The 16,182-nt window shown below is 39.3% G+C and overlaps 1 protein-coding gene across 7 annotated transcripts in view; it reads left to right on the top strand.

Annotated features, from left to right (window-relative positions):
• The window catches only part of LOC104606679 (Zinc finger C-x8-C-x5-C-x3-H type family protein), a 35,929-nt gene that overhangs the window by 16,949 nt on the left and 2,798 nt on the right, over positions 1–16,182 (top strand). For 4 of the 7 annotated variants that reach the window (XM_088888645.1, XM_088888641.1, XM_088888644.1 and 1 more), the window contains exons 4-5: positions 14,026–14,158; positions 14,402–14,476. In XM_088888645.1, coding sequence (XP_088744771.1) covers positions 14,026–14,158; positions 14,402–14,476 — 208 coding nt within the window. The remainder of the gene's footprint in view (positions 1–14,025; positions 14,159–14,401; positions 14,477–16,182) is intronic. The other 3 variants (XM_088888646.1, XM_088888643.1, XM_088888642.1) reach the window with 1 other exon arrangement.

Below are 16,182 nucleotides of genomic sequence, written 5' to 3'. Positions count from 1 at the left end.
CATCTCGGGAGCCGGCATAAGGTGTGGGCTCCCGAATCTTCACAGGAGCAGGGGTCAGTGTTGTGGAGGGGCTTGGAGTGTTGGCCACTAATCTCTTGAGGAGCGTCATGTCTCTTCTTAGTTCATCCAATTGAGTCTGGAGGTCGGAAGGAGAGGCCATGGCTACTTTCATGGCCATCCATTCAGCTCTCATCTCATCCACCTGGTCTTGGATGTCTGATCGAGATGAGCTCCCTTCTTGTCGGGATTTTGTTCCAAGGACTTCCTTGAGGGTTCTATCTAGGACGTCTTGGACCTCGTTCATAATGCCATTTAAACGGGCTTCTAGCTCCACCATGTAGCTCTCAATTGTTTCCACATTCAAGTGGATTTCTTCTACTCGGTCACGCATCTCCCCAACAGTCACTTCACAGCGAAGGATGCGTGTGTCGAAGGCAGCAAGCGTGTCAACTGACTTGTCAGGTTTGCTTGTCTTGGATGTGCGCCCCCTTGGGGCCTTCTCTGCAGCGGCTTCATCGCCTAGAGACTCATCAGTCTCCCTCGCATGGGCAAGGCCATGCCTAATCTCGTCGGTGAGTTCCTTGTTGTGCTTCATTGCGCCACTACTAGTGTTGCTATGCAAGGGTCACGAGCGTTGAGGAGCAACCCGCTCTGATACCAACCGTCACGGGGCTAAACGACGAGGCCCCGTGCGACGCTCAATGGGGTCGAGAAAGCCTACAAATGCAAGCAACAACACACAAAAGGCAACAAGAAGGCACACGAATTAGACAAAAGGCAACTTGTATTGCATTAATCAGTGGTAAGCACAAGCACACAGTACAATGTCGAGGGGATCTCATGCTTAACCTTTACACGCTTATGAGCTCACTCGACTACCTACCTCCCCTCAAAGAGTACATTAAGCTTTTGGGGGAGTGACAATAGGAAACATCAAAAGGATGAAAATTCATACTATGTAATTACAATAACGCCATTGGCGGTCCCCCCTTACAAAATACATGCATAGCCCACCCATGACACACATCCTGACACCTTGAAGGCATGCGGTTGGCACTCTGATGGCTCATGGTAGGTGCTTGATGGCACGGTGAAGGAGTCGCTCGTGACACTAGGGTACTCTTACTTCTTAAACTACCCAGTTGCAGTTGTCTATCAGTTTTGGAGAGTATTTCCTTTCTCTTCAGTTCGACAGTCCTAGAACATTGCTGGGTTGGATTGTCAACACAGCATACAATCTGGTTGGAGTTGTTCTGGATAATTTCTTGGAGGATTTTGATTCCTCCATAGAGTGGCATATCTGTATTGAAGATATTTGACTATATTTCTCTTCTAGATCAGATTTCATTACTATTTGTCTGCATTGCTTGTTGCAACCGTGATATTAAGTTCCTTTTCTGTGAAGGAAGCTATGTGTTTAGTTGATGCAATACTATTTTTTAGTACTTAAACCGTTTTTGAATTAAGTAAAGTGGTTAACAACCCTGAATTGCAAATATCAGTGCTGCTACTTTTCTTCTTAGGTTACCTTTACTTATTTCTGATGACTAAAAAAGTAGATATTATCCCTGTGAAATTTGATGGAACCATATGTGGAAGTTCCATTTCGATTTCTTCGTTGATGGCAAAAGACTTGAAGGCTACTTGAATGGCACTGTTTTCAAACTTGATGAAGCGAACGACAAAGCCTTTGCACAATGGAAGCTGGACAATGGAAGAGTAGTCTCCTGGATTCTAAGTTCCATTGCACCTCATATTTTTGTTGCTATGAGAAGATTGAGAACAACCCATGAAATGTATTCCTACTTGAAGAAAGTTTACCATCAATCCAATGTCTCGGAAATATCAGATTGAATCTAAAATCTTTGCCTACTACCAGGGGGACAAAAAGGTACAGGAATACTATGTAGGCTTCATTGATCTCTGGGTTGAATATGAACTAGTTCACACTGAACCATCGGATCCCCTAGAGTGTGTCAAGTATCTGCAAAAGCATTTTGAGAGTAGAAAAGTGAATCAATTCCTTATGAGGCTGAGACCCGAATATGAAATAATTAGGTCAAATATTTTGAGTAGAGGAACTCTTCCAGATTTTGACTCTGTGATGGGAGAGTTGTTGAGGGAGGAGACTAGACTTATGACTGCTACATAGAGGAAAACAACTTGATTCAGGGACTAATACGGTTTTTATTGCACATGGGAGTAAGAAATCAAGTGGGACCCCCTCTCTCCATTTCTTTTCACTTTGATTGCTGAAGTGTTGGGAAGGCTAATTGAGAAAGCAGAAAACAGAAAGCAGATTCAAGAAGTTTTGTGAGGGGATGGAGAGTTGGAAAAGACAACATTCCTATCACCCACTTACAGTTTGCTGATGATACAATTCTATTTTGTGAGGGGGAGGATGTGAGATGGGCAAAAAACTTGAAGTTGATGATTCAAGTGTTTGAACAAATGTCAAATATGAAGGTGAACTTCGATAAGAGCTGTGTGGTGGGGATCAATATGGAAGAAAGAGCTATATTGGAGAGGGCTGAAGCTTTGGGTTGTATGGTGTCTCAATGGCCGCTAAACTATTTGGGGATGCCCTTAGGGGATAACCCAAGGAAAGAGAGCTTTTGGAGCCCTGTAATTGATAGATTTGCTAAGAAGCTAGCCTCTTGGAAGAAGAACTATTTATCTCTGGGTGGTAGAATTACTTTGATCAAGTCTACACTAGCTACTTTGCCTGTGTATTACTTATCGGTTTTTAGGATCCCAGTGAAGATAAGTAGGAGTTTGGAGAAGTTAATGAGAGACTTCTTGTGGGAACCAGGGGAGGGGAGGAAGGATCACAAAGTGAATTGGGAACTAGTCTCTAGGAGTAGGGCTGACGGAGGGTTAGGTTTAGGTAACATTTGGAGGAAAAGTGAAGCCTTGTTGGGGAAATGGCTGTGGAGGTTGGGAGGTGAGAGGGATAAACTGTGGACAAGGGTAATTTTAAGTATTCACTGTCAGGCAGATGATGGCTAGGACACTGGGACTTTGGCAAGGTCTATTGGTGCCTCTCCTTGGAAATCTATACATGCCATTCTTCCTTCATTTTTGCAGCACATTAGGTATGACCTCTGCTCTGGGAATCAGGTAAAGTTTTGGGAGCACATTTGGGTGGGTGAGATACCTTTGAAAGACCAATTCCCTTCCTTGTTTTCACTCTCCCGATTTAAGGGCAATGTTGTGTCCAGTTTCTAGTTCCTTCTCAGTCTAATTTTTGGGTTTGATTGGGATCTGGGGCTTAGAAGAGGCTTAAAGGATGTAGAGGTTGAAAATGCCATGAGTTTGGTTCAGATCTTAGATCGGGTGGTGTTGAATCCCTTTGAGAGGGATAAGAGATTGTGAACCCTAACTCCCTCTCGAACCTTCTCTTGTGCCTCTTTCTTCAAGTCCCTACTGCCTTCATCCAGTCCATTTGCACAAAACTTTCCAGTTAAGGATGTTTGGGGTGAGCTAATTCCTCCAAGGATTGGAGCCTTTTGTTGGGAAGCCTTCCTCGGAAGATGTAATACATGTGATGTACTCCAAAGAAAAAGGCCTTTCTGGTGCTTGTCTCCGAATTGGTGCATTCTTTGCAAGGCTAATGGTGAAAGCTCCTACCACTTATTAGTTTCTTGCCTCTTTGCTACTGATCTTTGGGAATGGTTTCTTTCCTCTTTTGGTTGCAGGTGAACCCCACCGCCAAACATTCAAAGTTTCTTTAGCCCCTCATTCTTTGGTTGGCCAAACAAAAGGGGGAGGATAATGTAGAGATGTGTGAGGGCTGCTGTTTGTTGGACTCTTTGGGAGGAAAGTAACATCAGAATTTTCTCTAGAATTGAAAGAAGTAAAGAATGCCTTATTGAAGTAGTAACAGTGAGGGTGGTACATTGGCTGAAATCTTTGGACCTGTTTGTTGATATTTCTACGGATATGTTGCTGAATAGCTGGCTGGAGGTGGCAAATTCTACTCCTGCTCGCTCTTTAGTTTGTCCTGTGTGGTCACCACCAGGAAGTGGACTTATAAAGCTAAACTTCGATGGAAGTAGTGAAGGAAATCCTGGTCCTTCAGGTGTAGGAGGGGTTTTCAGAGATGAAGGTGGGAAGGTGCTCGCTTCGTATTCAGATTCCATTGGGTTTGGAGACTCTTTCAAAGCTAAGGTCTATGCAGTACTGGTGGGTCTAAGGAAGTCTAAGGAACCGAATATACAAAAGTTAGTCGTTGAAGGGGACTTAAAGCTGGTCTTAAGTTGGTTACAAGAAGGTAGTGGACTTTGGAAATATGCTAATGAGAGGAGGGAGATCAAGTGGCTAACTAGAGGACTGGAAATCAAGTTTTAGTGGGTCAAGAGAACAGCAAATGCATTTGCTGATGCTTTGGCAAAGCAGGGGGTGGGAAGGGATCAAATGTTTTGGGCTGTTCTATAAATTTTTCCTTTTTGTTATCTTCCCGGAGAGAGTTAAGCCTGTTTATCTCTCTTTGGAGCGCTGTAACTAAATTCTTTTAATCTAATGAATTCCAGTTATTGGTAAAAAAAAAAAAAGAAATCAGGTGGGAAGGATCCCTCTAAAACTCAATGTTATGAGTGTAAGGGATTTGGACATATAACTTCACACAACAAGAAGAAGAATGTTTGCACCTATTGTAAACAACATGGCCATATCATTCCAGACTGCCTAATTCGTCCATCCAAAGGCACTATGAAGAACAATCAGCCACGGGCTTATTAGGTGTCCGAGGGACAAATGATCGATGTCCCTACTGCCAAGGGAGAATCCTTTGCTTTCATGAATAAGGAAGAGATGCAACAACTGATATCCTCTTTTATCTCATATGCCTTTTCTGCAATTGGCCTATATGGTGAGTTCTCTGGTTTATGTTCGTCTCCCTCTTAAGTTTGGATAATTGATTATGGTGCTACAAATCATATGACCGGGGCCTACCCTGAACCATCAAACAAACCTTCTGAGGCCAACCATAAACATATTGTCACTTCTAATGGTGAGAAACTTGACATTATTGGGAGTGATGATTTGTGTCTTAAACTCTCACCCCTCAAACTCCTTGTCCCTTGCCAAGACCTTCCTTGTCCCTAAACTTACTGCTAATCTTATTTCAGTTGGTCAACTAGTTGATGAAGGTCACTTTCTTCTTCTGATGGTTGTTTGATTTAGGACCGGTGCACTAGGAAGGTGAAAGGGAAGGGGCATAGGCTGGGCCGCCTGTTTGCATTGGAGTTTGAGAGATCACAATCAACACCATCATCTGCTTATTTGAACTCTTCTACATTGAGTTCTATTTTGGGTTAGAGAAATGATGTATGGGATTTGTGGCATAAACATTTGGGTCGCCCAAACTCTGAAAAACTTAAATATTTGTTTGAGCCTGGTTTTATTAGAACTAAAATTCCTTCTCTGAAATCCTTTGATACACCTTGTGTTTCTTGTTGTTTGAGTAAGTCATATTTTGCCATTCACTCACAAAGCTAAACATGCTACTTCACCTTTTGAAATTATACATAGTGATGTTTGGACTTCATCTATTGTTTCTTGATTGTGATACAAGTATTTTGTACTCTTCATTGGTGACTGTACCAGTTACACTTGGATCTACTTTCTCAAACACAAATCAAAAGTTTTCCCAACCTTTCGGTTGTTTCATACCATGGTTCAAGTCCGGTTTCAAGCAAATTTGCAGACCTTACGCTCCAACTTAGGGGGAGAATAGTGACAAAGAATTTCTGATTTATTTGAAAAATCATGGCATCAAGGTTTAAAATGTCGACGTCGATGAAATGTCGCTCACCCAAATAAAGGACATATGTCAAAATATCGGAAATATCGAAATATCGGAAATGTCGAATGGAAATATTGTAAAAAAGTATAGACATTGGGGAAATATTATGGGATATATGGAAATATGCACTAATATTTTGTGAAATGATAAAAGAAACATAATTACACCTTTCTAGATTATTATCATATTCCAAAACATCATAGAAAGCCAAGAAACTAATATTAAGAACAAAGTGATGAACAACAAAGTTGTCCTATAGATTTCAACCATTTAATATTTTAACATTTTATTAGTATGAAATAATATCATGTGCATGCATCTCTTTTGGTTCTAATAAATAATTAGAATAAAATCATATAAACCATATAATCCTTTAAATATTTGTATTATTATAAAATATCTTATTTATGCATTTTATTTTCTTCTAATAATTAATTAGTTCAACCTTTTTTTTTCTGATTATTTTATCTTTAGTATTAACCTTCCTATTATTTATTCATTTTTATTGGCTTTTATAATGAGAATCTACAATATTACCATATAAACCATTTGATATTTTTATTATTATAAATATTATATTTATGCATTTTATTTTATCTTAATAGGTTATTAATTTAATAATTCGTTTTTAATTTTGTTTTCTAATGAATATTGTATATTTTATCTCAAATATTAATTTTTTTATTATTTATTCATTTTAGTGGCTTTTGTAGTGAGGGTCTACATTATTGCCATAGACCTTCATGTATTGTAATAAGAGTGAAATAAAGATTCTATTTATAAGTTTTCATTTATGAGGTTTATAATATTACAATAGACCCTCTTGCATTGTAACATGTTTATAAAGGCATTTTAAAGATTTCATTTCAGGGCTTGCTATTTGTGATGGTCTATAGGCTTCCATAGATCATCATGGACTATAGCAAGTCTTTAAAGTTTAAATAAACTCAAGAGTTAAGCCTCAAGGTTTCAATTTTATTCGAAAGAACTTCAGCCTCCTTAAATCTTGAAGAAACGCAGAGTGTGTCTGCAACCAATGAGCAACAAACCAACACTCAATGAAGCCCTTCAAGAAAAAAATAGAAGATGAAGAGCATTCTCCTCCTTCTCGACCTTGGGTCCACACCTTCCACCGCCCTCTCTCTCTCTTCTTTTTTCCTAGGTTTTTCATGGTTATTCACCATGAAATAGGTTATTGCATATCTGAATCAAGATGAGAGCAATTTCTTCAAGTTTCATAAGCTGAATGTCCTGCTTCCAAGAAAAAGGTATTTCAGCACATGACCACTCTTGTGCTTGGTTAGATTCTGAAGTTGTAGTGCTCCAGCTCCAGGTACACGAGCTAAAACGTAAAACCCTCTTCTTTTTCCCCCTTTAACGTCTCTTTTTGTTTGACATGAGATGTTTGTAGTTCAAATATATGCTGAGTTGTCGACATATACTTGGAAATATTTTGAAAAATTATTTTTTTTTTTTGTTTTTTGGAATGATATGGTCGACATTTACCGAAATGGTCGAAATATCGACCGATATATTGTATTTTCTTCAATTCATGTAAAGTTTATGTCCCTGGGTCTCGACGCTGACATATGTTGGGCGACATCTCGGACATTTTGCAACATTTTAAACCATGCATGGCATACAAGTCCAACGGTGCTATCCAGACACTCCTTAGCAAAATGGTGTGGCAGAATGGAAGAATGGCCACATTCTCAGTGTTGTGAGGACTCTTCTACTAGAGTCACATGCATTTCCTACCTTCTAGGTTGAGGCCGCTAGTACGACTGTGCATTTGATTAATTATATCCCTTCATCGGTCCTTGATAACATGTCTCCTTATCAAAAGATGTTTGGATCCCCCTAGATCTTTCCCATCTTCATGTTTTTGGGTGTCTATGCTTTGTACATCTTTCCCCTCGTGAACAATCAAAGCTTTTAGCTCAATCTGTCATGTGTGCTTTTGTGGGAAATAGTCCTAACCACAAGGGATTTCTTTGCTATGACCCCTCTGCACGTCGTATTCGTATTTCTCGGAATGTGATTTTTCTTGAGCATATCTCTTTATTCTCAGGAGTTGTCAAGTTCTTTGCACCCTCTATTTCTGTTTTGTATGATTTTGACTCATAGGATGTTTCATCATCAACTGCTAAGACAAATCTTCTTGTCTTCTCTCGCAAGCAAGTTTGTGGTCTAGTACCTACGTCTATGACTCCCCTCCTCCTAGCCCGGATCCTTCATCCGTCCCAGATAACCTTGTGTGACACTCCTATTTCAGATCCCTCGGGTGTTCTTGTTTCATTATGTCGTTCTACCTGTATATCTAGACCACCTGACCGCTATGGTTTTCCTTCAGAACAGAGCTCCTTTTCTGTTGTTTTGTCTTCCACAGATATTCCTTGCTCATACCAACAAGCCATTAGCAGTCCTCAGTGGAGAGATGCCATGGATGCCGAGATTCAAGCTTTGCATGAGAATGACACTTGGGACCTAGTTCCAGCACCTTTAGATGGCTTTGTTATTGGGATCAAATGGATCTACTCCATCAAGTTGAAATCTGATGGGTCTCTAGACTGTTATAAAGCTCGGCTCGTGGCTCAGGGCTATACACAGGAGTATGGTATCAATCATGAGGAGACATTTGCCCCAATAGCCAAGATCACTACAGTTTATGTTCTCTTAGCCCTCTCTACTGCACAATCTTGGTCTATCTTTCAACTAGATGTGAAAAATGCTTTTCTACATGGGCACCTAAAAGAGATTGTTTATATGAAACCTCCACCAGGGTACTTTAGTGATCCCTCCCTCTGCCCGGTTGACATTTATATAATTGGATCAGAGTCAGAGCAAGTCAGTTCTGATTATAAATTGGATCAAACTCGAATGTAGCTCAATCTGATCCAATAATAATCTGAATCCAACTATATATCAATTTTTCATAATATAATGGTGTGCCTTATATATTTATGATCATAAATTTACTAAAATAACCTAATATATATATATATATATTTATTTCTCTTTAATACATAGTATTTTTTGTAACGTTAAAGGCTAAATGGGTAAGAGGGCCCCATTTCCTTTTGTTGTGCATTGAGAGATAGGATTTCTATCCCTAATCCTAATCTAAGTTTGCATCTCAGAGTTCTGCCCTTGCGGCCTTGCCATCATGAAATCCTTTCTGTTCTCTATATGTGCTGCCATGAAGATCTCATCTCAATGTTTGGTGCGCTGCTATCTCCCTTTCTCCATTCTCAGGTGAAGCCATGAAGCTGTGAAGGTCTTCAACTCTCAAGCCCCAACATCTGCTACCACTACTATCTCCAACAAAAGGGAGTTCACCATTTGCTGATTTTCTCATCTGTTGTGCCATCTCTTAACTCCCATAGTCCCATTCTCTCTTGTTTATGACTATTAGAATACCAAACTGCAGATTACCTAACACCTGGACAAATTCAAATTTGAAATCCAAACTGAGTAGAGAACTAGAAATCTGAAACTCAAATAAGGTATGCCTTATTGCCTGCCTTATGTTTGTATGCAAATGCACCAAAGAACTAGAAATTTTGAAACTCAAATAAGGTGCACATTATTGCCTGGTTTATGTTTGTGAATATGTTTCTTAACTGTTATTAAGTTGGGCGAACACTTGGTTGATGCCCAACCCTGCATTGCCGTGACTATAAGTTGCAAAGATTGAGCAATAAAACTCCAGTCACAAGGGGCCATAAGGCCATTGAACTCACAATGACATCCAATACCTGATAAATCCCATTGGAGCCAAATTCAAATGGGCTTCTCATAAATCTGCTTGGATTTCAATTCAGATGGCATCATATCTTAATTGAATTGAACTCGGATTTAGGTGAATCTGATCCAACTACAGGCCTAAATGAGACTGAAAGGAAATTTCTGTAAGACAGTTATAAGACCAGTATTTCTATAGGACATAGTGTTGGGCAATCAAGAAATGAGTTCAAAAAATGAATGTCACCAAGATGAGGATGTTGACAACTTGGAATGGTTGAGTGCCAAGACTAAAAAAGGATGTAACCAGAAATCTGTGGATTAGAGAGGACTTAGGAGTCGGTTCAATTAGTGGCAAGATGAGAGGAAATCAATTGAGATGGTTTAATCATGGCCAAGTGGCTGCACCAGTGAGGAGTGACTTGGTGCAAGTAGAAGGGTCTAAAAGAGCAAGGGGAAAACCAAACTAAACATGGTCTGAAGTGGTTAAAGATGATTTAAGGTCTTGCAATTTCACAGAAACATGGCTCTTGATAGTAGGACAGGATTTGTGTAGCCAATCCCTTTTTTATTAGTAACTCTTTACCTTATTATTTGAACTAAAATCTTAATTTACAAAGTGAAAGTACCTTGCACCCTAAAACATTTTTATAGATTGCATCTGTCGTTTAACTAAAAATATTAGCATCCCCATTTATCATTCTCCAAAACAACTTTTCCCTTTTGATCCTTTGATTGGCTAGGCCATCAGCATGCAAGCCATTTTTATCCATAAAATAAACCTGAACTTTTAATTTTTGTGCAAGCTACCTTATTTCTCTCAGCACATGTTGATGTTACCAAGGACCCCATTGTTGTTTAATAGGCATCTTATGTTGTTTAATAGGCATCTTATGTTGACTTGAGCTTTTCCATAAATGCTTTGGCTAGGGGTGGTTTCAAGGGGATGATTATTAGCAGCTTTATCTCTGTCTATGGCATCTTTTTTTTTTTTTTTTTAATTGTGTTGATGTAAGAAGTTCAGATGCAAGTTGATAGTTCTAGAAGAGCCATAGACAGGCTAGAAAAGACAGGGATTGTGGCCGTGAGAAATGATTTGAGGGTTCACAGTTTGACAGAGGATATGGCCCCTGATAGAGCAGGATAACAAAACAGGATCCATGTAACTAATCCTATATAGTTTGATTTTGGTATGGCTTTGTTCAGTTGCGTTGGATTGATGCTTTCTGTTATCTATGAGTTTTTTTCCTATGCTTGTTCTACTCCTAGTCTGTTGTCTGGGCTCAATGATTGCTCACATATTCTTCTGATCTTAATAAATTTTTTTCCTAGTTTTTATCCAAGAAGCAGTCTCACTATTATGTGGTTAATTTTCTTTCCCAAATGTCCTAAGAATTCTATGTGGTCCTTTCTAGGTTCTGATACTTATTTTTCTGTAATATAAATCATGCTTAAAAGGTCCCATTTATCAAACTTTATGATGATCGTTTTATGGTGATGTAATAAATTGATGAATATCTTTATAAAGGATCCTAGAGAAAATTGATTTGACTATGAATGTTTCTGCTTTATTTTGTTTTAAAATTTTCAAAAAAAATGTTGTTTTAAATTCTATGGTAATGTGTCTTGTTTTGTCTGAGAATGAGTCAATGAATATCACATCATGCCATATTCTTGACAAATAGAAATAAGGCACTTAAGTTACCTTTCAGAAAAAAAATGATACCATGGCATCTGTTAATTATAGATCACATTAGTTTAAATGTTAGGGGCCATTGCTTGGTGTAGTGGTAAAATCTTGGGCGGACAAGTGTCAGAATGTGGGTTTGAATCTGAAAGTGGCTACTTTGTGCAAAAAATGCCAAATATTAGATCTGTATCTAGCCCACCACTCCCAATACTCCCTGAATAGCGAGGGCTAACATGAATATTCCGTACTGGCCCAAAAAAAAGAGATGGAAGGGATGCTTGTGGGTTCTGCTTGGTGGAGAAAAAGCCTGAGGGTGGAGGCAAAGGATTTTTTGTTTGAAGAGCTAAAGATTAAAGGTAAACCAGGCCTGAAGATAAGGGAGATGAAACTGGCGACGGTTTTTCTGGAAGGTTTGGACATAATAAAATGGGTCAAAGATTTTATTTCTGAAGCAGCTCCGAAAGGCAAGCAAATTAACTGGACAGAGAAGGTTAAATAGACTGGTAGAAGGTGCATGATAGAATGTAGGAAGAATGCCAAGGGCTCCTTCATAGCCCTATCAGAATTTTTTGCAAGGAACAGAAAAGAACTAGTATGCTTTCCAGAAGGCAGAGACAGAAAAGGGTGGAAGGATGTGACTGCAGATTTTCAGGCTTTTTTGGATTGCAAAGAAGCAAATGTTGAGGAAAATCCTGGAAGGACTGAGAAGGGTGAGGAATCTTTCAAGATAGAGTTCAGTAATACCAATATGGAGCAGGAGATGGTGACTATGGCACAGAATATCAGCAATCCAACAGTGTTGGTAAATGCCAAAAAGGAACTCTGGGCCAGTAAATGGGTGTTGGTTGCAGAGAAAACTGTTACAGATTGGAAGAAGGTAGCAGCTCTACTGATACATAAGTTCAATCTGAAGAAGCTGTTTGTGTTAACCCCTTTTAACAGTTGCAAGGCTGTGATTGATTTCTGTGATAACAAGATGGAAATCACAGCTGTAAATATTCAAGACAGTCTGGGATCTTTTACAATATTCAAATGGACACCAACTTCTAATTCAAAATCTTTCCGCGTTGAGGATGGAGTAATATTACGTCTGGTTGGGCTACCATTCCATGTATGGAATCATGAAGTAGCAGATTCTATTGCAGCCTTATGTGGAGCTCGGTTGGCAGGGGAGTTCTAGGATGATCTTCGATCAGCTGCCATCCTTCTGAGTGGAGTAAGGCCTGAGGACATTTCAAGAAAAGTGTTGGTTAGGGTCGAAGGTTTATTCATTCCAGTATGGCTGGCTTCCTCCATTGAAGCTATCAAGCTAATTTGTGGAAAGAAGCTCGCCCGGAAGAAGATGAGCTGGTGGAGATCAGGGCTTTAGCTGGAAACTCAGAATTGGTGACCCAAAAAGCTTCTGAACTTTTCACGAAAATAGACAAGCAGTGGGGGAACATGCAAAAAGGTGTGGGCAGGCTGGAGAGTCAAAGCCATGAGACACAAGTTTCAGATCTGAAGAAGGGCTGCTCTTTTACTCAAGTAGTTGTTTTAGGTGCTAAAAGATCAGGCCCTTTTAATTTGAATTTTGTTTCTTTAAAAGGAAAAGAACAAGGTGCGACTGAGGGCTCTGTCAAGAATAGGAGATGTTGAACTGCCGGCTGAACCTGTGAACCAGTTGGAGGGGAGGTCCCACTTAAAATCTCACGTGACCTGTCATGTGACCCCAAACTGGTATGTACTATGCAATTCTCATAGTGAGGACTATTACCACTTACTGGTTTCTTGTTCCTTTGCTGCAGCTCTCTGGGACTGGATGTTTGTTTTGTTTGGATGTAGGTGGAATCAACCAACAGAGGTAAAACCATTATTCTCACCAACTCCCATTGCTTGCCTAACAAAAAGAGGGAGGAGTATGTGGAGATGTTTCAGAGCAGCCACCCTATGGACAATTTGGGAAGAAAGAAACACTAGAATTTTCCAAGATGAAGAGAGGTCCTTTGCAGAAGTGAAGGAATGTCTCTTAACCAGGGCTATCCATTGGCTGAAATCCTTGGTTTCTTTCAGCTCTTTTTCATTTGATGGCATCTGGAGGAATTGGGCCACAGTTGCACACACTTCTGTTAGAAAAACCAGAGCCACTACAGTTTGGGTAACTCCCCCAGAAGTATTTTTTAAACTGAATTTTGAAGGAAGCAGCCAGGGTAACCCAGGACCGTCTGGCATTGGAGGAGTATTGAGGAATGAGAATGGCAACATCATATCCTTATTCTCAGGCCTGATAGGGATAGGGGACTCTACAAGAGCTGAGATATTGGCTGCAGTACAGGGAATTCAGATTGCTAATCAACTAGGAGTGAACCTATTGATTGAAGGGGATCTCATAAAAAAAGTTAAATGTTTAACAAGGCACATCTCATCAAAAAAGTTAAATGTTTAACAAGTCACATAACATGTAGATATCATCTTGCTAAACAGGGGTCTGCTAGGGACCATTTATTCTGGGCAGCATTGTAATTTTATTTCTGATCTCTTGTAATATTTAAGGGAGGTTGCATCTCATGCCTCTCCAAGGGATTCTTGTAAAATCTTATTTCTCTTGTTTAATGAAATCATTTTCAATTATCAAAAAAAAAAAAATCCGTACTGGCCCATATTTAAGTTCCATGTTCTTTTTTGGTGTTTCAATGTTCAGTTTCTTCTTAATCATAGGGGTGCTCAATATCCCTATCTATCTGGATTCATGGAAGTAGAATACAAGTTGGTTATAATGATGTACTGACTGCCCCATTCTTTGATATAGGAAGCTACACTGGCAGTTGTTGCAGTTGATCGGAAGAAAAGAGAACAGAAGGATGCTGCTTGCGTTATGTCCACTGCAAAGAATAGAAATCAATCTTCCCGTAAGTCAGCTCATAGTATAGAGCTGCGGCCAGGTAGGCCAATTAATAGTCCTGGTGTGGCAGATGCACTTTTAGGTTTAGTAAATTGTTGTTTTTTAGATGCAGAACTTAGTACATTGTGTCAAAATTCATACCTGTGACAACTTGTAGGCTTCATAAACATTATTATGCCTTTATTCATTATTCTTTCTTTTTTTTTTTCCTTTTGCAACAGGGGGGGGGTGTTCTTTTTTTTTATGTGGAATGTATTGACTTCTAATTATCTAACTTTTACAGGAGAGCGCATATTCCGTATAGGTTCTATGCGATACAAAATGGATCCATCAAGGCACACATTGCAGAGGATTGCAGGTAGTTTCATACCAATGTTTTCCCCTTTTGCATGGATATAACTTCTATCTCCTATATTTTCCTCCCTTGTGAGTTCAAAGTCATCAATGTGGAATCCAAGGCAGCTTTTATGGAGTTATCAAGGGATCAACACCTTCAATGTTTTGTTCCAATCTATATTCCTTGTATCCAAGTTCTATTGTCAGAAATGTTATTTAGATGGCCCTTGTAGGACTGACAAGAAGTTCAAACATGGTTAAGATAGAGGTACTGACCTTCCTTTTAGGCAGGGAAAGGATCTCTAGAGTATTAGAAGTTTTTTCTAATTACTATGAGCTCGGACGAAAATTTCCATTTCTTTTTACTGGTTGAGATTGGATAAAGTTTAGTTTTGGGATGATGGAGTGAAGATTGTAAGTGATGACTCTGTACTGATAGGTAGGTCTTTAGTGGTAGGAGGATGAAAATTAGTATCCAACTATGATTTGGAGAGAACCATTCTCTGGAATTCTTCAAAGCACTGACAAAATTGCAATGAGAGAAAAAAATGACCAGTAATCATTAAAAGAGGACTTCTGCAGTTTCTCTTTGTATAAGCACTTGAAAATCAAATATCTGAAGAGTTATTCTTTGATTAGAGGCATAATTGCTAGCTGGTAGGGAAAGGTATTGCAATGGAGCAAACAGATATTGGTAGTTTGGAATCAAGAAGGTGGCTGTGAGTGGAGATTCTTGGATGGTGATTGGCTGGATTAGTTCAGCAGATGGTGGGCCTTGGATCTGTGTCTTACCAGGGAGGCTCTCTATTTTGTTATCTGGCTTTAATAACTTATTTATATAGACCTGAAGTCTGGCCAAAGATCTTGTTGGTTCTTGATAAATGTAGTGCCAAGAATGTGGAATCATTTTTGGGGCACCGCCTTCCTATGTAGTCTATTTCTGTTTTCTGGTTTAACCACTTCTTTCCTTTTCGGTCCTTAGGGTTCTCTTTGCTTTTGGGTTTTTGCATCTTCTTTGTGATTGTCCTTTTTTAATTAACTATAGTGGCTGGGATAGTTGATTAGTTTCAGTCATGATAGCTGCAAGGATGCAGATTTTTCTTTTATGAATTGGGCTTTAGCTTACAAGCAACTCAAGGAAATTAGCAGGACTGGTTATGATGTCAGGTACAGCAGGTGTTTCGGGTCAGACAGCGGTTCAGAGGGTAGACGGGCCTTAAACCGACCCCTCTGAACCAGATTCGAAAAAAATATAAAAAAATAGAGAAAAAAGCACCAGCACTGGCCGATGCGCCCTACTGGTGTATCGGCCTGTATCGATATTTTGAACCTTGGATATTAACAAAACAGAAACTTCACAAAGGACTAAAGATAAGTTTTTCTATGGACTTTGTAGTTTTCATAGTTCTGATATATGATGCCAATGTTCATGATTACCTGATTTTCTTCTATTTCTGTATAGGGTGATTGATATACATACAAATGCTGGTTGGGGGGCATATATACATCCATGCATATGTATCATGTTAATATTCTAATGGGAAGAGGGGAAAAAAGAGAAAAAAGGAGAAAATGTTGATGAGGGAAAATTCAGGAGAAAATTTTTCTTAAAAAGGATAAGAAAAAAGTAAGGAGAGAACTTCCAATTTGTGGGATGGAAAGTGGGGTAAAAGATGGAAAGGAAGAAAAACCGAGAAAGGAAATAAGAGAAAAAAGAGAATGATTGAA

The sequence above is a fragment of the Nelumbo nucifera genome, chromosome 5 (genome assembly GCF_055504915.1).
Source record: "Nelumbo nucifera cultivar China Antique chromosome 5, China Antique-T2T, whole genome shotgun sequence".
Classification (NCBI taxonomy): Eukaryota; Viridiplantae; Streptophyta; class Magnoliopsida; order Proteales; family Nelumbonaceae; genus Nelumbo; species Nelumbo nucifera.
This window is presented reverse-complemented; position numbering and strand designations above follow the sequence as displayed.